General features: G+C 40.8%; 1 protein-coding gene across 1 annotated transcript in view; it reads right to left on the reverse strand.

Moving 5' to 3' along the window:
* The window catches only part of LOC126354435 (phosphatidylinositol 4,5-bisphosphate 5-phosphatase A-like), a 78,359-nt gene extending 68,495 nt beyond the window's left edge, over positions 1-9,864 (reverse strand). The window contains exons 1-3 of the mRNA XM_050004121.1: positions 9,673-9,864; positions 9,004-9,117; positions 3,858-3,935 (exon numbers count right to left, since the gene is read on the reverse strand). Of these exons, the coding sequence (XP_049860078.1) occupies positions 3,858-3,935; positions 9,004-9,117; positions 9,673-9,686 (206 nt within the window). The 5' untranslated portion in view covers positions 9,687-9,864. The remainder of the gene's footprint in view (positions 1-3,857; positions 3,936-9,003; positions 9,118-9,672) is intronic.
* Positions 9,865-22,727: the final 12,863 nt, after the last annotated feature.

A 22,727-nucleotide genomic window follows, 5' to 3' on the forward strand; every position in this document is an offset into this window, starting at 1 on the left:
GCGCGGGATAGCAAGGCTAGCAGCGTGAACAATCGCGTCAGACATGTCACGTATGACATCATCAATACCATCCGACAATGAGGGAGAAAAAACGACCTGTGCAGTATACAGAGGCCAATTGGCACGTTGGAAGGACCAACGAGGTGATCTGTCCATGGGGGAGCGGGAAGGGAGCGAGAGAATCAACGGGAAGTGGTCACTATCGCAAAGGTCGTCGTGCGGTGACCATTGTAGGGAAGGGAGGAGGGAGGGAGAAGAGAGAGAAAGATCAATGGCAGAAAAGCTACCATGACCGGCACTGAAATGGGTAGGGGAGCCATCGTTAAGAAGGCACAAGTCGTGGTCGGTAATAAACTGGTCAATGAGATGACCCCGACTAGATGGAAATGCACTGCCCCACAAGGGATGATGTGCATTAAAATCGCCAAGTATAAGGAAGGGAGGAGGAAGTTGCTGAAGGAGGGCACTTAAGGAGGCAGGTGTAGGAGTTCTGTCAGGAGGGAGATACAGATTGCAAATTGTGACTCCAGAGTCCAGGTGGATCCTAACAGCAACTGCTTCCAATGTAGTTTGGAGAGGAATCCACGTGCTGGCAATGTCCGTTCGGACCAACGTGCAAACTCCGCCAGACGCCCGTAGGGGGCCGACCCGATTTCGACAGAAAGCACGGAAGCCACGGAGGGTTGGTGAGTGACCACCAGTAAAATGAGTTTCTTGTAGAACCACACAAGCCGCAGAGTAAAACGAAAGAAGGGATTGCAACTCCGGTAGGTGACGGTAATAGCCATTACAGTTCCATTGGATAGCCAAAGAACGATGAGTCAATTGGGGGGTGAACAGGCTAATGTCAGTCATGCCGGTGGGTCACCACCCGTCACCGACAAGGAGGGGGCGACATCCATGAATAACAGGTCAGAGTTAGGTTGTGAAGATGGGGACGAGACCTCTGGCGATACCAGAGACTCCTTGTCCCGGGACTTGTGCTTCTTCTTTCTTTCTGTTTGGGATCGTGGAGGGCTGTGCAACAAAATGGAGCCAGCCACAGCAAGATCGGGAACAGAAAGAGAGCGGGCGATCTGGGGGCCCGCAGACCGTGGTTCTCGTGGTGGCCGCGTGGCAGCAGACCTTTGGCCTGGAAGGTGCCGGGAAGGGGGATCCCGCGAGGGGCGCCCATGACCGGCAGACGCCGAAGAAGCAGGACACTTCTCCAGCCGGGGAGAGGAAGCGGTGCCCGGGGGGGATGGTGTGGGAACCGCAGGGGGAGGGGGGAGGAAAGGGGTTCGGGACTGGGGTAAGGAATGAGGAGGAGGGGGTGAAGATACTGCTGAAGCATAACTAGTTGTCAGGGTCACTGGATGAAGGCGTGTATACTTTTTACGGGCCTCGGTATAGGTGAGACGATCAAGAGTCTTATACTCCTGTATCTTTTTCTCTTTCTGATACACTGGGCAATCCAGTGACCGTGAAGAATGATTTCCACGACAATTTACGCACACAGGAGGGGGAACACAGGAACTTCCCTCATGGAACGGATGTCCACAGTCACCACAGAGGGGGGCCTGCGAATAGCGCGAAGACATGTGGCCAAAACGCAAACACTTGAAACATCGCATAGGTGGTGGGATGTATGGCTTCACGTCACACCGATAGACCATAATCTTGACCTTCTCAGGGAGGGTGTCCCCTTCAAAGGCCAAGATAAAGGCACCAGTGTCAACGCGGTTGTCCTTCGGACCCCTCTGAACCCGCCGAACAAAGTGAACCCCCCGCCGGCTTAGATTGTCCCGAAGTTCCTCATCAGATTGAAGGAGGAGGTCTCTATGGAAAATTACACCTTGCACCATGTTCAAGGACTGGTGTGGGGTAATTGACGCAGGAATCGTACCAAGATGGGTACAGGCACGGAGAGCTGCAGGCTGGGTAGCTGAAGCGGTTTTAATCAACAGCGACCCAGACCGCATCTTGCTGATAGAGTCCACCTCGCCAAACTTGTCTTCGATGTGTTCAACAAAAAACATAGGTTTCGTATGAGTAAAAGTATCCCCATCAGTTCTGGCGCAAACCAGATAGCGAGGGAAAGGTTTTGCCCCCAGCCGACGAGCCTGGCCCTCCTCCCAGGGGGTAGCCACGGAAGGGAAGGCGGAAGGGGCAGAGGAAGCAGCACGTGAAGAATCTTTTCCAGTCAAAGAGACGGCCGGAGAACGGCCAGAGTTGTGGACTCTTATGCGTTTCATGAGCATAGTGTCCGCCCTGATACCACCCACTCCGATCAGGGGCTCTCCTCATGGGCGCCACCCAGCCACAGCAAGGGCCGTCTGGCACGGCGGCCATTGCTGGGAGTTCCGATGCTCCAGGACGACAAGCAACCACTCCTAGGCTTACATGAGGAGGTCACAGCTCAGGTATCAGACGTGTGATCCCTGTGTTTTCAGGGGGCTCAACCAAAAGGGTACATAGCGACCCCACCACACGGGCTGGCTACCGTGCTGGCTATGGACCCTAGCGTCAAACAACGACGTAAAGGAAACGATGGAATCAATGATGATGGCACACGCCGGAGACACTAGGTAAGGTGCTCTTCCCCAAATGGCTCACACTACGGACGAAAATTTAGTGATGGAGGTCAAACCCCAGAGGGGACCAGAGAATACCAAAAGGATGAAGGAATTACAGAACAAGGCCGAATTGCAAGGTCAACAGAACCAGGAGAATAGCAGGGCCAACATAAGGAAGGACACCATAAGTAGGGACACCAAGAGAGGGAGAGGAGAGGTCGGAGGGAAGGATGAAGGACAGGAAAGGAGGGTAAGGGAAAGGAAATGCAGCCCGGAAAAAGAAGGAAGGCTGCAATAGCTCGGGGCCCCGTGCTCGCCACGCACGTACTCACGAAAGGACCGCGAGCCCCCTGGGGGGGCCAGAATAAGTAAATGATCTTGCACACTAGACAAGACTTAGTTGTGAAGAGAGTATATTACATTCAATGTTCATGAAAAACTGAAGCACTGGAATTAAATACCAAGCAAGTTATTCAGGTGAGACATAGGTCCACACGTTACACAGTGAATAAAAGCAGCAAGGTATTACTAGGCAGACAGAAAAATGCTGATTGATGTGATTGCTGCTACATGTTTAATGCACAATGTTCCTCCATTAAAAAAAAAATATATCAGCTTATAGTGTGTTTTTACCTGCCTATATAAAAGGCAATGTCCTGACTGACTGACTGACCCAGTACCACCCACCCAAAATCGCCAAGCGTAGAATCATGAAATTTGGTGAGGGTGTGGATCTTACATTTTACACATCATTTAAGAATAGATCAGTCGAAGTTTCACTCCATAGACGATGAAAAGTTTTCTGAAAATATATCATTATTAAGGCAATCTTGAAGCTAGAACTACAAATATTGGTATTTGGTTTCTCAGTCACAAATAAAAAACAACAACAACAACAAACTATTTCAGTATTTTTGAAAATTCAACTGCTTATAGAGAAAAGTAGTGTGTGAAAGATTTTTTGAAAGTAAATCATCATCACAGACTTACTAAAGTATTCTTGAAGCTACATCTATAAAAATATGAATCTGACTTCTCAGTTATAAAACACATTTTTTACTGTTTTTGGAAATTCAACTCCCTAAGGAAGCAGAATAGTGGATTACCATTTTCATCAAATTATTTCATCATGAAAGCAGTTTCAAAGCTAAATCTATAAAAATTTGTATTTGGCTTCTTAGTCAGAAATAAAAAAGAGCAAGTGTTTCATTGTCTTTGGAAATTCACTCTCTCTGGTGGTGAAACAGGGGACAAAATTTTTTGAGAAAGACTGTCAAGTCTACACAAGCAAAGATGACTTACTTGAAAACATTTGTCCAGGGATCATCAAATATGGCATCCATCAGAATGTTCTGAGGCTGCGACTTAACTTCTTGAAGACTGCAACACAATAAATTTAGGAATTACATGTTCAAAACTGAAATTTAAGAGAATCAAAAACAACATTACAAAACAGTAATGAGGCCAGTGGACACAGAACAAATACTTTCAAATGTGGACTGTGCCGGAAGGAAACTATCACACATAATCAAAATGATTTTTAATAGAAATTTACACTATAATGATTCTCATTACCTCTCCATTCTGGAGATAATACTAAATAAAGACTACTTTTTATAGTTTTACGAGTCAAATTATCACTGAGTTATGTTAGAGTGCAGCAATTTTTTTTCTTCATTCTTCATGGTGAATAATGAGTAGATGTTAGGTTTTCATGTGAATTGATGCTATTTGAAACTGACACTACTTCATATAATTGTGTAGACTTCCACAGTACATTTCTTTGCTACTTTGGTGAGTTTACTTAAAGATGTTAAATAATGTTGTTTACAATCTTTATACACTCCTGGAAATGGAAAAAAGAACACATTGACACCGGTGTGTCAGACCCACCATACTTGCTCCGGACACTGCAAGAGGGCTGTACAAGCAATGATCACACGCACGGCACATTGGACACACCAGGAACCGCGGTGTTGGCCGGCGAATGGCGCTAGCTGCGCAGCATTTGTGCACCGCCGCCGTCAGTGTCAGCCAGTTTGCCGTGGCATACGGAGCTCCATCGCAGTCTTTAACACTGGTAGCATGCCGCGACAGCGTGGACGTGAACCGTATGTGCAGTTGACGGACTGAGCGAGGGCGTATAGTGGGCATGCGGGAGGCCGGGTGGACGTACCGCCGAATTGCTCAACACGTGGGACGTGAGGTCTCCACAGTACATCGATGTTGTCGCCAGTGGTAGGCGGAAGGTGCACGTGCCCGTCAACCTGGGACCGGACCGCAGCAATGCACGGATGCACGCCAAGACCGTAGGATCCTACGCAGTGCCGTAGGGGACCGCACTGCCACTTCCCAGCAAATTAGGGACACTGTTGCTCCTGGGGTATCGGCGAGGACCTTTCGCAACCGTCTCCATGAAGCTGGGCTACGGTCCCGCACACCGTTAGGCCGTCTTCCGCTCACGCCCCAACATCGTGCAGCCCGCCTCCAGTGGTGCCGCGACACGCGTGAATGGAGGGACGAATGGAGACGTGTCATCTTCAGTGATGAGAGTCGCTTCTGCCTTGGTGCCAATGATGGTCGTATGCGTGTTTGGCGCCGTGCAGGTGAGCGCCACAGTCAGGACTGCATACGACCGAGGCACACAGGACTAACACTCGGCATCATGGTGTGGGGAGCGATCTCCTACACTGGCCGTACACCTCTGGTGATCGTCGAGGGGACACTGAATAGTGCACGGTACATCCAAACCATCATCGAACCCATCGTTCTACCATTCCTAGACCGGCAAGGGAACTTGCTGTTCCAACAGGACAATGCACGTCCGCATGTATCCCGTGCCACCCAACGTGCTCTAGAAGGTGTAAGTCAACTACCCTGGCCAGCAAGATCTCCAGATCTGTCCCCCATTGAGCATGTTTGGGACTGGATGAAGCGTCGTCTCACGCGGTCTGCACGTCCAGCACGAATGCTGGTCCAACTGAGGCGCCAGGTGGAAATGGCATGGCAAGCCGTTCCACAGGACTACATCCAGCATCTCTACGATCGTCTCCATGGGAGAATAGCAGCCTGCATTGCTGCAAAAGGTGGATATACACTGTACTAGTGCCGACATTGTGCATGCTCTGTTGCCTGTGTCTATGTGCCTGTGGTTCCGTCAGTGTGATCATGTGATGTATCTGACCCCAGGAATGTGTCAATAAAGTTTCCCCTTCCTGGGACAATGAATTCACGGTGTTCTTATTTCAATTTCCAGGAGTGTACTTTACATTGTACAACCACCAAATTTATACTAACTGGATGACAATTTTTTTAAAGATAATTTATCTTCAAACTGTTAGCAAATGTCTCTTGCACCATCATAGGGTTAAAAAGGTCAACACTTACAAATTTTGCAATGCTATCTGAAAATAGAGATAAAATACTGAAGTTTGGTGTGGCATGGTTGCATATATCTGTAAAGAAAGTCCGTCAGCTTTCATCTACATCTGAGATTCTCCCCCTCATCATACTACTCCTAAGGTGTGAATCACCATTCCCCAACCCTCTCTCCTGCCTCTTTTCTTCCTGTGCTCACTCCACCCACCAAAACCTCTCATTTCAGTCTGCCTTATGAACTGCAGTCATGGCTCTGTGTTCTCATAGCAATACTGTGTGTGTGTGTGTGTGTGTGTGTGTGTGTGTGTGTGTGTGTGTGTGTGTGTGTGTGTAAGGATTTGTCTATAAAGCTAGTGAAGTTTGCAGTCTTGTTTGTGTGCGTGTCTATGACACTCAACAGTTCTACAATTTTGTGAGTTGTAAACAAATCTATTTATGCTTTATGCTATTTTTATTGAAAGCTGATATTCTGTGGCCATGGCTGCACACAAAATATAGATTGACTTTTACACAGAAGATAACATCCAGCCACTTTTTACAATGCTATTTATTTATTTAAATAGTGTCGTTGCAGGTTTTGAATTGAAAGGTTCATCTTCAGATGGTTAGTTCATGATAAAATAAATTTTACATTAGCTACTTTTTGTTTTCCCAAACGACGAAATTTCCTTGGGGTGGTGGTGCCATTTAAAAATCTACACCATTATGTTCTCGTGCTGACTGCTTGTGACCATGCAGCAACTAAGACTGTATGAATCACTTGATGTATATTTATGCAGATAAACACCAAGAAGTTTCACCACACAGAAATACGTAGAGAAGACATGATACACGTTCCCAGCGATGATGTCGCACTCCCCAAGTTCCTTCGTGCTGCATTTACTAAGGTAGCGAGCCATAGCATGAAGTCACTTAAATGTGGTAAGGCTGATTTCTGAAGATTATTTGAAACAATGCAGTGCTCTTCAGTGATCACGAACAGCTACTGCAATTGGTCCACCATGGCACCATCCGGCAAAAGAGGACAAGTAAAAAGGCAAATAGTAGTTACAGCAGCATAGCATCGTGTATGAGACGTCTTGCAGAACTTCATTGATGCAACGTAACAGATGAGGTGATGGTGGGACGTACTCCTGTACATCATGACTAACTTTTTCTGGGAGGGCATTCCCTTTAAAGGCAACTATACCTGTCATATCATCCTTGGGACCCTTTTCGACACGGCAGATAAAATGCACACCTCATTGTTTGAGATTAGCCACAGCGCCTCATCTGAGCATAAGATCTATGTAGCTGATGATTCCTTTGCTACAGATTTTTGTGTGTGACACTAGTCACTGATATGTTGCCCAGACATTCACAGGGCTGAAAAGTAGTATACTGTATCAGATGAGGCTTTAAGTAATGGCTATCTATCACACTTTTTCCAACGCCTTTAAGTGTTTTACAAGAAATAATGGCTTTATCACAATAAAAGTATCTCCAACAGTTTGGGCATACTTAGTATTGGAGAATTTGTTGCATTCCCAGACATCTGGCTTGTGCCTCTTCCTCTGGAAATCTAGGGTAAGGAAAGAAGTGGGGTTAAAACGGTCCACAATGAAATTTCTGTACCTGTCTGATCCTATAATTTAATAATTTGTGTGTGACATATCTGTTGTGGCACCACATATTCCAATCAAAGGGCTCTCCACAAAGACACAACCTGGCCACAGTAAAGTCCATTTGACATTACATCTGTTGCCATGACTCCTGGTGCTCCGGAAGACGGGCTCCTTGGTACACATGGGTTGACAGCAGCTCAGGCATCAACAGTGTTGTCCCTGTGTTGTCTGGGAGCTCAACCAAAATAGCAGCTAACGATCACATCACATCGGACTGGCTACTGCATTGGCTTTGAAGTGTGTATAATATTCTATGCAGGCACTGTGTGCAGATGATCTTTAAAACTGCATGCAGTAGGTGCTATTTAAGGTGTCCTTCCACAGTCACCTGCATGGACAGAAAAAAATTTGGAAAATGAACATGAAACCAAGAAGTGGACCAAAGATTACTTCAGCCAGAAGGTGACGAATGAATACTCCAAGAAAAGAAAGCAGAACCTAGGAAATAGCCAGATCAACACCAAAGGCTGCCACCATGAGAAAAAGAAAGTAAAAGTCCAAAAAACATAATGTATAATTAGTCTGCATCAGAATGAAGGAAAACAGCAAACACAAGTCATTAAAAATGTTGAAATACGGTGAAGTCTCTACATTTCCCAGCCCTGTACATCAGCTGCCATGTGGTGAGGAGCACTTCATACAGACTGATGTCACTTCTGTCCTACATGACAGCTACAACACAAGTAGCGATAATTGGGAGTTACACTTTACTTTGTGCAAGTATTAATAAAGCTGCAACTGACACACAGGAAGCAAATGCATCAATATTCCATGCAGTCTAAAATGAAATCACTTACACATGAATAGGTTCAATAATGTTCACTGAAATCAATGACAGAATTCACACATGGATACTACTACACATTGTTATTTTTTTTGTCTTGAAAATTCACAGCAAACAATCTGGACCCAGAATTTCCTGGTTTATGTGGTCTGGAGCAATAGGCATACGATGTGACAGACAATTATTGAGAAAGAGACTGATGACCAAAATTTGGTCACCTGCAATCCCAGCTAAAATACTCTCAATTCTATGGCAGAAGAACTTCTATAATGTTTCCACATTGTCCCTTTACTTATGTAGTCTCATATTCATGGGCTGAAAACAGATTCATTGGTGTGTTTGGTCACTACAAAAACTGATAATCATTTTTAGAGAATAATAATAATAATAATAATAGCCGAAAGCAAGGAATGTGTCAATACATCATGTCTCTGCAAAATTTTCTGAATAACTGGCAGTCCAAATAGTCTTGAGTCAACAACAAATTATTGTTCTTAGAACAGATAAACACACAAATGCTAGGCTCTTTACAAACCTAGGTTGCATTCTGACAAGACAAGAAAAACAATTGTGTATTTGGGTGCAAAAGTAATGAATTATGGGAAAACTGAAGGCAACATACCCTATAGCATACAAATCTGGCAACAAGTCATCAGTCATTTTATTGATTCCCAACATCTCTTCCACATCTTCTTCTGGTTGTCGGGTGGCCACATTCCACGTTACCATGTATAACCTGAAACACATGACAGAAGTAAAAACCTCAGGAGAAAATGCTCATTCACCATCATCCCGAAATTCAAATCCGGTGCAGAACAGCATGGAATATATGAAAACATTAAAATAAAACTTGTGATGATTGTATTTCGCCAATAATTAAATTTTACCCAACAATAAAGCCAGCTTCGCAGCCGAAAGGAAGATTCGCATTTCAATAGTTTTTCATGTTGCGAACGGCAATAGCACCTAAGCGACGGACAAATACAATATGACATGCTTTTGCTTGTTGGATTGGGCTCCAATTGGTCCGTATCTGTCTTATACATATGCGTTAGATGTGTTCAAACTTGACGTGACCACTCCAGATAAACAAACGAAGTAACAGTCGAACTTACGTCCAGTAATTTTTATTTGACAAGGCAAAAAATTACACCCGATCTATGATTACTCTACTGATTTCTTTTTAGTATTCGATATGAATTATTATTGTGCATAATATAGTACTGTTTGGAGATCATTCGCACTTAAAAGCAATAAGGCTTGCTAACCGAACTTTCATAATCATATTTACCTTAATTTATCCATATTTGTTTGGATTCTTTCACCTAAAATCGGAATACCACCACATTACGTGCCTCACTCACTGCTGACGGAATGTTGTCCACTGACAGATTCCCCCTCAGCTTCCTTTACGTCTGCAATCCCTGCCCCTCCACATAGCCGCCACGGGTTTCTCCGCGAAAAAAGCATTAAACAAGTCCAACTCTTGAAAATCGATCTAAGAACTCGCCAAAACTATCGTATGATTCAGCGTAATCGAAGTAGCTATCGATATTTAACAGTTTGTCGATGTGAAAGCCGATTTACACGTGACGGAATGGCGGCATCCACACAATCCGTCAACGCCGCGGAAAGCGAGGGATTGGAGAGGGATGTCACCGTCAAGGTTTCTCGGAAAGAAAGTTTTGACGTTTATAGGCAAAACTGTGTCGTCGTCTTTTAGCATCGGTAGTTAGCCTATTTTCGCAGCCCTCACTCAGTCATATCAGTCTTAACTAAAGCGATGAAATATATTGTGAAAAATCGGCTTTTGCATGGGTTCGAAGGAAACACAAATTAGTTTCTGAATGCGAGAATTCACAACTGCTGCTGCACTGGACTTACTAAAGAATATAAAGGTAGCACTGAAAGGAGAGAGTATTTCACGACATACCCCATACGACCTTACTCAAAACATTAAAATACTATGGTGTGGAAGGCGCTGTTTCAGTGCTCTTTAGAAAGCAGATGGCAGACTGTTTCAGTTCAACGAACAACATCACAGGAAGTGATACCACAAGGTATCGTCGTAGCCCCAATCCATTTTCTCACTTCTGTAAGTGATCTAACAAGGGAACCTCCCCATCGCACCCCTCAGATTTACTTATAAGTTGGCACAGTAGATAGGCCTTGAAATCCTGAACACAGATCAATCGAAAAAACAGGAAGAAGTTGTGTGGAACTATGAAAAAAATAAGCAAAATATACAAACTGAGTAGTCCAAGCGCAAGATAGGCAACATCAAGGAGAAGATGAGCTCAGGAGCGCTGTGGTCCCGTGGTTAGCGTGAGCAGCTGCGGCATGAGAGGTCCTTGGTTCAAGACTTCCCTCGAGTGAAAAGTTTACTTTCTTTATTTTCGCAAAGTTATGATCTGTCCGTTCGTTCATTGACGTCTCTGTTCACTGTAGTAAGTTTAGTGTCTGTGTTTTGAGACCACATCGCAAAACCGTGCGATTAGTAGACGAAAGGAATACATCTCACGTATCTCATGCACTCTCGTCCAGAGTTGCGAACAGTCAACTGCCAGCCAGGGAGCCTCGTTAGCAGTGCGCTGTAGTCGACTGACGACGTGTGTTTCGATGTTTGTTTAGGTGTAGCATCCTCATAGTACTGCACAGTTACCTCGCATCGGACGGGCGGAAGGACAGATAATAATGGTCTAAAAATAAAAAATGAAACTTTTCACTCAAGGAAAGACTTTGAACCAAGGACCTCTCATTCCGCAGCTGCTCACGCTAATCACAGGACCACAGCGCTCCTGAGCTCATCCTCTCCTTGATGTTGCCTATCTTGCGCTTGGACTACTCAGTTTGTATATTTTGCTTATTTTTTTCATAGTTCCACACAACTTCTTCCTGTTTTCTCGATTGACCTGTGTTCAGTTTTTCAAGACTTATCCTCTGTGCCAACTTATAACTAAATCTGAGGGGGGTGCGATGGGGAAGTTCCCTAGTAAGCATAGAGTTGAAGTATCTCTGGACATGTTGTCAACATCAAATGGAGAGTGTCACGTGATCTTTGGACGATACTGTTTGTGCTTGCGTCTGCATTCGAAACACCTAATATTACACGCGTTGTTACCATATGTTTATTCGTAACAGCAATGGAGAAGTACTGCACACGCTACAGGTGCAGAGAGTAATTCATGAAACGAGAAAAACTGGTGTTATATGAATACTTTGATGAACTAATACCGCGCTGTGCTGTTTTGGTTGCATTTTGAATAAATGTTTGAAATCTATTGTTATGTTTGCAAAATGTGTAGGATTACTGAGCAAAGGTTTTGGTCATCTGCAGAAGTCATTTCTTGGTATCCTTACACCACCAGCTCAAAAAATGGCCTTTTCTTTTGACAGTGGTGAATTTCAAAAAAGACTCTTAAATGTTAGGCTCGTTTTCCTTTTTATGCATTTCTAATAGCTCACAACTGCATAATTTATGGAAAATTTTGTCTGTTTTAAACTTATACACGGTGTTACAAAAAGGTATGGCCAAACCTCCAGGAAAAATACCTCACACACAAATAAAGAAAAGGTGTTATGTGGACATCTGTCCGGAAATGCTTAATTGCCATGTTAGAGCTCATTTTAGTTTCGTCCACCTACACTCAATGGAGCACATTATCATGATTTCATACGGGAAACGCTACCTGTGCTGCTAGAACATGTGCCTTTACAAGTACGACACAACATGTGGTTCATGCGCGATGGAGCTCCTGCACATTTCAGTCGATGCATTCGTACGCTTCTCAGCAACAGATTCGGTGACTGATGGATTGGTAGAGGCGGACCAATTCCATGGCCTCCACGCTCTCCTGACCTCAATCCTCTTGACTTTCATTTATGGGGGCACTTGAAAGCTCTTGTCTACGCAACCCCGGTACCAAATGTAGAGACTCTTGGTGCTCGTATTGTGGACGGCTGTGATACAATACGCCATTCTCCAGGGCTGCATCAGCGCATCTGGGATTCCATGTGACGGAGGGTGGATGCATGTATCCTCGTTAACGGAGGACATTTTTAACATTTCCTGTAACAAAATGTTGAAGTCACAATGGTACGTTCTGTTGTTGTGTGTTTCCATTCCATGATTAATGTGATTTGAAGAGAAGTAATAAAATGAGCTCTAACATGGAAAGTAAGCATTTCTGGACACATGTCCACATAACATATTCTCTTTCTTTGTGTCTGAGGAATGTTTCCTGAAAGTTTGGCCGTACCTTTTTGTAATACCCTATATATAGGGTGGTCCATTGATCGTGACTAGGCCAAATATCTCACGAAATAAGGGTCAGACGAAAAAACTACAAAGAACGAAACCTGTCTAGCTTGAAGGGGGAAACCAGATGGCGCTATGGTTGGTCCGCTAGATGGCGCTGCTACACGTCAGACGGGTATCATCTGCTTTTTTTAAAAATAGGAACCCCTATTTTTTATTACATATTCGTGTAGTATGTAAAGAAATATGAATGTTTTAGCTGGACGATTTTTTTCGCTTTGTGATAGATCACGCTGTAATAGTCACAAACATTTGGCTAACAATTTTAGACGAACAGTTGGTAACAGGTAGGTATTTTTAAAATTAAAATACAGAACGTAAGTATGTTTAAAAATTTTATTTCGGTTGTTCCAATGTGATACATGAACCTTTGTGAACTTATCATTTCTGAGAACGCATGCTATTACTCTGTGGTTACCTGTAAGTACCACATTAATGCAATAAATGACAAAATTATGTCCATCAACCTCAATGCATTTGGCAATATGTGTTACGACATTCCTCTCAACATCGTGTAGTTCGCCTTCCATAATGTTCGCACATGCATTGACAATGTGCTGTCGCATGTTGTCAGGTGTTGTAGGTGGATTACAGTGGCAAATATCCTTCAACTTTCCCCGCAGAAAGAAATCCAGGGACTTCAAATCCGGTGAACGTGCGGGCCATGGTATGGTGCTTCGATGACTAATCCACCTGTCATGAAATATGCTATTCAATACTGCTTCAACCACATGCGAGCTATGAGCTGGACATCCATCATGTTGGAAGTACATCGCCATTCTGTCATACAGTGAAACATCTTGTAGTAACATCGGTAGAACATTATGTAGGAAATCAGCATACATTGCACCATTTAGATTGCCATCGATAAAATGGGGGCCAATAATCCTTCCTCCTATAATGCCGCACCATACATTAATGGGCCAAGGTCGCTGAAGTTCCACTTGTCGCAGTCATCGCGGATTTTCCGTTGCCTAATAGTGCATATTATTCACTGTTAGTGAATGACGCTTCGTCGTTAAATAGAATGCGTGCAAAACATCTATTATCATCCCATAATTTCTCTTGTGGCCAGTGGCAGAACTGTACATGACTTTCAAAGTCGTCGCCATGCAATTCCTGGTGCATAGAAATATGGTACGGGTGCAATCGATGTTGATGTAGCATTCTCAGTACCGACGTTTTTGAGATTCCCGATTCTCGCGCAGTTTGTCTGCTATTGATGTGCGGATTAGCCGTGACAGCAGCTAAAACACCTACTTGGGCACCATCATTTGTTGAAGATCGTGGTTGACGTTTTACATGTGGCTAAACACTTCCTGTTTCCTTAAATAACGTAACTACCCTGCGAACGGTCCGCACACTTGGATGATGTCGTCCAGGATACCGAGCAGCATACATAACACACGCCCGTTGGGCATTTTGATCACAATAGCCATACATCAACATGATATCGACCTTTCCCGCAATTGGTAAACGGTCCATTTTAACACGGGTAGTGTATCAAGAAGCAAATATCGTCAGCATTGGCGGACTGTTACGTGATACCACATATGTATACGTTTGTGACTATAACACCACCATCTATCGCAAAGCGAAAAAAGTGGGCCAACTAAAACATTCATATTTCTTTACGTACTACACGAATATGTAATAAAAATGGGGTTTACTATTTGAAAAAAAAAACCCGTTTGATATCCGTTTGACATATGGCAGCACCATCTAGTGGGTCAACCATAGCGACATCTGGTTTCCGCCCTCAAGCTAGACGAGTTTCGTTCCTTGTAATTTTTTCGTTTGACACTTACTTCGTGAGATATTTGGCCCAGTCACTATCAATTGACCACCCTACGTATATATATATATATATATATATATATATATATATATATATATATATATATATGTGTGTGTGTGTGTGTGTGTGTGTGTGTGTGTGTGTGTGTGTGTGTGTGAGACAGAGAGAGAGACTTGAAAGAGTAAACAAAAGGTTGAATCAGTTATTTTTATCACCACAATGGCATCTTCCCAACTTGGTTGATGGTTGCATATTCTGTTTTACAAGTAAGTCAATAAGAAATCAACATACTGAATGTGAACCACAATAATGGGGAACAAAAATCAGACACACGCATATACTGTAATCAAATTAATATTCAGCTGCCTTTTTGGAAATACATTCAAGTTACAGTCTTTACCATCCAATTAACAGGCATAAAATATTAGTACCAAAGATATCATCAAACTCATACATGTTTGTCATTGTCCACCTCTTTATGCTGTTATATCTTCTACACCTCGACAGATGGGACTGAGGAGCTTAAATGAATGTTATGGAGGGAACTGTATTGTACGTTCATGCAATCTTCAGCATGCTGGAGGGTAGTGGGGTGGTGGCAGGGAGCAAGCATAGAGTGCAATATGTCATATACATTTTCAATATTTGGAATACATTTGGCTTTCTACTAGATTTAATCAGCTCTCGTTTTTTTCCATTTCTACTTGGTCTATAATATTGTGGGAGTATATGCAATAAATGTGTCACATAAACAGATCAAAGTGTTACCATGAAGAAACATTATGCTTTAGCCTACATAAAAGAGGAAAATAAATAGTATGGCAAATTCAACACTTTTTGAAGCACTTTCAAAATTACTGGCTTGTTATTAAGCAGTTTTCCAACGCTATCATAGCAAAACTTTACCACAATGGACTTAGTAAGATGATAATGTTTCATATAAAATCCAAAGATATTGCTGGCTGTCATAGATATAAAAAATATGAGTGTATCTGGACTGTGAGACTTGTGGCAAAGAAGCAAAATTGCCTCTTCATGTCTTCTTCAAAGATACAGAGTCCTGTTTAGTCCAGGTATCAAATGCAAAGTTTCTATAAGAAATATGCAGCACCTATGAAAAGAATCTGTTTGTAATAGAGACATAATGACATTCTAAATTTACAAGGCACTTTACGGGGAAACATACTGCATCCCAAGATCACTTGACTAGAGTGCTGACAACACAAATCCATGGAGGTAAAAAAAGAAGGGAGTCATCAATACATCACAGATTTGAAGGTGACATCTGCAATCTTAAGTAGCCCAAAGCATTACGTTTACCGCATTCATACCTCGCAATGCCCAGTTTTGGCATTGCTGGATGCTTAGATTGTGTGAAGACGTAGTTGTTTCATCGAAGACGCCAACTAGGTTTGTTTATGAGTGTACTAATGGATCTGAACGCTATCTAAAATTTAAAGGAATCACATTTGATTTGCAAGTGGAAGCGTTTTATACATATACATGAATAATGTGGTTGCAATGGTTATCTTTATTGTATTAGTTTTATTTCTTTCGTTTGACTTTAGGTTTGGTTTACTTTACTCAGTGTCCACTCTTTGTCCCCTTTCCTCTGTTTTTCATTTCCTTCGAAATCACAAATGCTCAGACATTCAAGACACACTATATCAACACTCTTTTCCCCATGCAACACACAGCTGTGTAACCCACTGATTGTTGTGGCAGCTTGTCATGCTCTAAATTCCTCCTGCCAATAATTATTCATTGTTCACATTTCCACCCTCTTTAAGAAAGATTCTAGCTTGAACAGCCAGGGATGGCGGTCATGTGTGTGTGAGTTTGTGTGTATGATTGTATGAATGTGTATGTGTCCTTTACTTCGTTTCTGAAGAAGGCTTTGGCTGAAAATTTATGTGGACATTGTTTTTGTCTTGCTTCCCTGTTGCTCGGCGTGAGTAGCAACCTATCATTTCAGAGTAAAATTATTTCTTCATGGAAGTCTATTTTAAAGAATCCACAGCCCATCAGCAAGACAAAGATGTATATAATTATAATCTCAGAGGGAAAGAATGACATTCATTACACCACAGTAAGGTTGTCTATAGCACAAACAGTGGTTCACAATGCTGCAACCAAAAATCTTGAGCACTTACCTGTTGATATAAACTACCCAACATATAGCAACGTAAAATTTGAAAACTCCTTCTATTCTGCAGAAGATTGTCTATTATTGTAAAATGCAAATAGTGATGCATAGGAATTATAACTAATGTATGTACATCTCTGATTAAAAGACGAAACAACTAATAAATGATCAGCATGGAGGTACAATTATCAAACAAATTGATATCAGTACATGATGATTCATTCCACATCATTGTGATGTATCATGATAATGATAACTAAAGAAGTAACACTTGGTGCATCACAGTGTATGGTATAGGCTTATACACTTTGAGCACCTCAAAACGAAATTCAGAAATAAAATCAAGCAGTTGATCAGACTGGATGCATATTACAGTTGTGCTACGTTTCGTTATTCCTGCCAAACTAACACAGTTGCTGGCGAGAATTTTCTAGGAACATAATGAAATAGACTACTATTGGAAAGGTAGTAAAAGCTACACAGGTTAGGCTATCGTTAATAAACAAATGACTTACTTGCACGTTAAAGGAAAATATCCATTTTACGGGGTCTAAGCGTTTTAGACGATTCCTTTAATCACATATAGTATAGCACAATGCTGGAACATGCTTAAAAAATTGTATCTTTTTTATCCTGTAAATTGCTACTATTGATCACACACTGAACAACACATCATAGGTAAGAAATCTAAGTGAGAAGCCGTGTAAACTACAGTGAAGCTAATGCACAAACAATCTAACAAAACAGGAACTCTAGTCTGCATGGAGGTACAATTCAATGCTGCTCTGTTTCTTCATATTTTAGTAATAGTTCACTTTATTGACATGCTTAAGATACGAGAGCAAGCCTTTCTTCTTTCTTCATTGCACATGTTTATTGGCTAAAGCAGAACACATAGGTAATTTTTTGCAAATGAACATTAGAAATGTTGTGCATGTGTATTGAAAGCTGAAAATGTAATAACAAGAAACAGTACCAGTAAACAAAAGTCATCAGTTTCAGAGTTTCAGCTTCATCTGATATCAATACAAATACAGTAAAAGTGGCATGAAGTGGATTATGAAAACATCCTTTGCGCATCTCTTCCTTCTTTTCTTGGTTATTTTAAAAATGTCAACAAAAATTTGCATTAACAAGGCCAAATGTGTCGTATTACTGGAGCAACTATGCATTTAAGTACAGGAAAACGTCCGTAATTGCCTTCCTGACCCTACGTTAATCAAGCAAGTACTGTAATTTTTACTATTTTAAACAGCTGTTGTGTGCACATGACACAAATAACGAACAAGTCAATTAGTTACATGTTCCAAGGATGATTTTGCATGATAGATAGTAATGATGTGGAATGAGTCTTTCTGCACTCACATCACAAATTAGTTTGTCCATATGGTTGCATTCTGTACATTTCTATAGTTTTTCTCTTTTTTCGCCAAAAAGATGTAGAGTTGTGAGTAAGTTATCCCTATTCAACACCTTTTACCTGTTAGTGTAATACTGTAATAGGAACTCTTCTAAGGAATAGATGGAGTTGTCAAGGAGGAACTTTCACAGCTTCTGATCAAATTTTACTTCTCTGTCTGTCAGACATTTTATATCACTGGGTCAGTGATCAAAAATTTTTGTTGAAGCACCATGCACCCATTTTTGCGCTAAAGTAATAATTGTCTTTTTTCTTCTGGTATGATAATTATATACCTCCTTGTTCCTTTTGAACCATAGTGGATTATTTACAACAAACGTAATGAGGGAATAAATATACTATGAACTGGTAATCAGAATGCCCAACTCTTCAAACAGATGTCTACAAAATGATCATGGATGAGCACCACATATTATTCTTACATCATGTTTTTGCACAACAAAGACTTTATTTCTTAATAATGAGTTACTGTAGAGCATTATCCCATATGGCATTATTGAATGAAAATAAGCAAACTCCACCAACTTACTGATTTGTCTCTCTCCCAGATTTTCAATGATTCTAAGCAGAAGTGTGGCTTAATTAAGCCGTTTTAGGAGTCCCAAAATGTGTTTTTTTCCAATTTAAAATCTCATGAGCATGGACCCCTAAGACTTTTGAAGTTTCCACTCTGTTTATTAGTTTCTCACCATTAGTTACACTTATATTTGATGTAGTACCACTAGATGTGCAGAACTGAATATGCTGCATCTTTTTAAAATTGTGAGTGAGACTATTCATAGAAGACCAGTCAATGATACTTTTACTTTGTTTACCATTTCTTCTGTTTCTGTACACATGCTTGGATTGATTTCAATACTAGTGTCATCTGTAAAAGGAACTAATTTTGCTTTTTGTATGCTAGACAGAAGATTATTTATATATTTGAAGAACAGTAGCGAATCTAAGATTGAACCTTGAGGAACCCCATACATGATTTCTCCCCAGTCAGAACTATGTACCTGGGCCACATTCTTGAATTACTGAACACAACTTTCTGCATTATTTTGGTTAGATGCAACATTATCAGTTGATTGGATAAACCATCAATCCAAAAAAACGTCAATTTATCTTAGAGTTTTCTGTGATTCACACAGCGAAATGCCTTAGTGAGGTTGCAGAAAATACCAACAGCCCCTGTTTTATTATTTAATATTTGTAAAATCTGATGAGTGAACGTGTTAAATGGTATTCTCAGTAGAGCAACCCTTCTGAAACCCAAAATGTGATTTGCTAAGGATACTATTGTTGCTAAAGTGAGATACTATTTTGGACTACACCACTTTCTCAAAAATTTGGGAAAATTACATCAGCTGTGAAACAGGTCAGTAATTATTGTGAAACCACTAATCACCTTTATACAGCCTTAGGTCTGTTGGTGGAAGTACTCATTTCTGACATTAGGTGCATGTTCCTTTATTTTTTGAATAACCTTTCTTAGTAATTTTTAGTACTTTTTGTAATGTGAAACTACTGCAGGAACTCTACTTGTTCTTACCAAAAGATAGATTTTCCTTTTCCTTTCACAAGATATTTTACATGCTCTAGTGATCCATGGTTTTTTACATGGCTGTTTAGTTTCCTTTCTGATTAACTTACACAGAGAGATGTTTTCAAGTAATGATACGAATTTATCATGGAAAAGATTACATTTTATGTTAGTATTTAGTTCATTATAAATTACGTCCAATGTCATCTCCTGTAACCTATTCTTAAAAAATTTCTGCTGGGGTTATTAATTGAGTACCTGGGTGCAATAAGAGTGTTAAACAGCTAACGCTGATATTGTGTAAGACTGTGCATTGCATTCTTCAAACATTCGACTATCATCTTTAAAGAAATTAGTTCCATATATCGTCGCTAGATGGCAGGCGCTCTTTGGAAAGAAGATTGCATGCAACGCTTTTGTTTCATCCATGACTTCAGTTCATTGTTTACACACGTGCTGCAGCCACATGGTGAAGATGGACACTAGTGATCAATGTGTTACTATGGAAGAAGAAATTATAGTTGATGACAATGACAGTAACAGTGTAAGGTTAAAACGACAATGCAGTTCGGAAGGGTTGAGAAGAAATGTTGCTAAGAAGCTATGAAATTCAGGGGAAATATAAATATCTGTATATACAGGAAAGAAAATACCAGCCAAGCCAAGAACTTCAAGCCAGTTGAATCCTGTTGCAAGAAGAGGTCTGTGTTTTATTTGTTCATTTTTCTCTGCCATATCTTCAAGTGGACAAAGCTTAGTATTTTACAGTTCTGCTTATTTTTATATCATAGTCCACATTTGTTGCTATCTATTCTAGGTGCTGTCAGAGTTTACAAATCAATCAACAGAAGCAACTGTTTGTTGTATTTGGGTATAATAGTGACAAAGTACTTCAGGATGCAATCTTGATGGGAGACATATAAAAAAAGAAAATCAAATTACATCTCTCAATCAGGAAGCACAAAAAAGGAGCGATTATTGGACATATACCATAAAACAAAAACATTTGTAAAAATAGTTTACGAGAAATGTTAACGATTTGTGCTGCACATTTCTGAAATAAAGCTGAGATAAATACAAAATACAATAAAGATAGGTATGTTGTGTTAACACTGACTTTTCCATTTCACAAATATTGTTGGAAGGTCTGTTATATTAACTTCAACAATCGTATTCAGTTATAATTATTTGGGGTAGTTCTGTCATGTTCTAGGTGCTATTTCTGAAGACAAATGGGGTAAACACCATAATCGGCCCAATAAGATAAAAAAAATATTTGGCATCTTGCTCCATTAAGTTTCGGGAATGCAGCCACATGAATTCTGCTTCTTCTTCTAATATTTCGGCTGAAAGGTATACAGCCGAAATATTAGAAGAAGAAGCAGTACGGCTCTCCTTGAAGATGGCTGTAAGGTATACAGCCGAAATATTAGAAGAAGAAGCAGAATTCATGTGACTGCATTCCCGAAACTTAATGGAACAGTCTTTGCGCTGCGAAAACTTGAAGATTCACATTTGGCATCTTGTTTGAGAACATTAGAACTTTGGTCGCAGTTCCCACATAAGGAGTCCGACTGCAGCAGTGCCACAACCAAAAGGATATATTTTGATAATCCTGAATTAACTGTTCATAAACTTATACCTGCTTTAAGCAACACTTTTATGAGTTAGAAGGAAAACCACTTAAAATAAAGTACATTACTTACCACAGATATTGGAGAGAACATAGTCAATATTCTTTTAGGCAACCAAGATCAGATAGATGTGATTTTTGTGTTTAATTTGAAGTGCTTTTGGCAAAAAGTCCTGAAGACCAATGTAAAGTTAACTGTAATATACATAAGGTATGAGCCAAAGCATATCAATCTTTGGAGGCAGATTTAATGAAAGAAATTAAATTTGTCTCTGATGGTAGGATTATTTTTCTAGAATTTGATTATGCCCAGAACTTGCCTATACCTAAATTAAATGTAATGTCACAGTTTTACAAACAGTTTTTTTGGTTGTATACTTCTAATATTCATTGCCACAATGATGGTACTATTTCTTGGACATAGAAGCAAGAAAAAATCCACAGTCTGTGTGTTCATGTTTGTATGATTCTATCCAGAAAATGTTGGCAATATATGTGAATGTGAAGAAAACTGTTTTCTTCAGATTTTTGTAGAGGACAGAACAAAAATATTAGTTATTATGTTTTCATCATGGCTGACCAAACCTCTTAAGACTGAAATTGAACATGTATTCCCGGTTAGGGGTCACTCCTATAACCAATGTGACTGAAATTTTGGAAAATATGGTATGCTGGTAAAGAGGGTTGAAAATATAGAAGTCTCTACTGAATATGTTAAAATGGCGGAAGAATATAGAGTGTACCCCAAACAATTCAATACCATTAATTCTGCTTCGCTGATAAAAAGACTGGTTGAAAGTACTGGATCCATTGTTTTTTAACACACTACATACCTGCAGTTATAGATTTAGTATTCGGAAATATTGTCATCTACACTACTCTCCAAGGGGTGCGGTATCAGTATCACATACATGTACTCCAATATGTCGGCCATTTACTATTTTCAGTTATAGTTCCCTTTTCGTAAGTTTCACTTATCTTAATTTGAGAAATGAGCCTAAACTAAGAGTAAATCTTGCTTAAATAGAGATGTATTATCATTATGTAAATTTTTGAAACGTCCCACAACTTGTGTGCTAAACATGGAATGTGAAATTATTGATTCAACAGTTCTCTATATTTTCCAAACAAAAAAGAAGCTCTTATACCTTACTACTCAATTCCCTAATACATTGATGAAATGAGCTAACCTTACTTTTCTGTGCATGATGAAGTATCCTGTGGCGCTCTTCAGTTATTTTTGCTTCTTTGAAAACAGGGCGCCTGAAGCTCGATTATAAACTAAAAAAGGTGTCCCTCTGATATGAGGGATCGTGCTATGTGTGATTAGCCCACCTCCCCCTCCCTCTCCTCCCCCAGTATATTATCTGCAAAAACCTCAGCAAACCTATCTTTTCCTCTCTTATTCAGATGTAGGCCATGTCTAATATATTCCCATCTCCCAACTGTAGCAACTGGCACTCCACTCATATGAGATTGCTTCTCTTATTTTATTCATGTAAC

Source organism: Schistocerca gregaria, chromosome 1, assembly GCF_023897955.1.
Source record: "Schistocerca gregaria isolate iqSchGreg1 chromosome 1, iqSchGreg1.2, whole genome shotgun sequence".
NCBI lineage: Eukaryota > Metazoa > Arthropoda > Insecta > Orthoptera > Acrididae > Schistocerca > Schistocerca gregaria.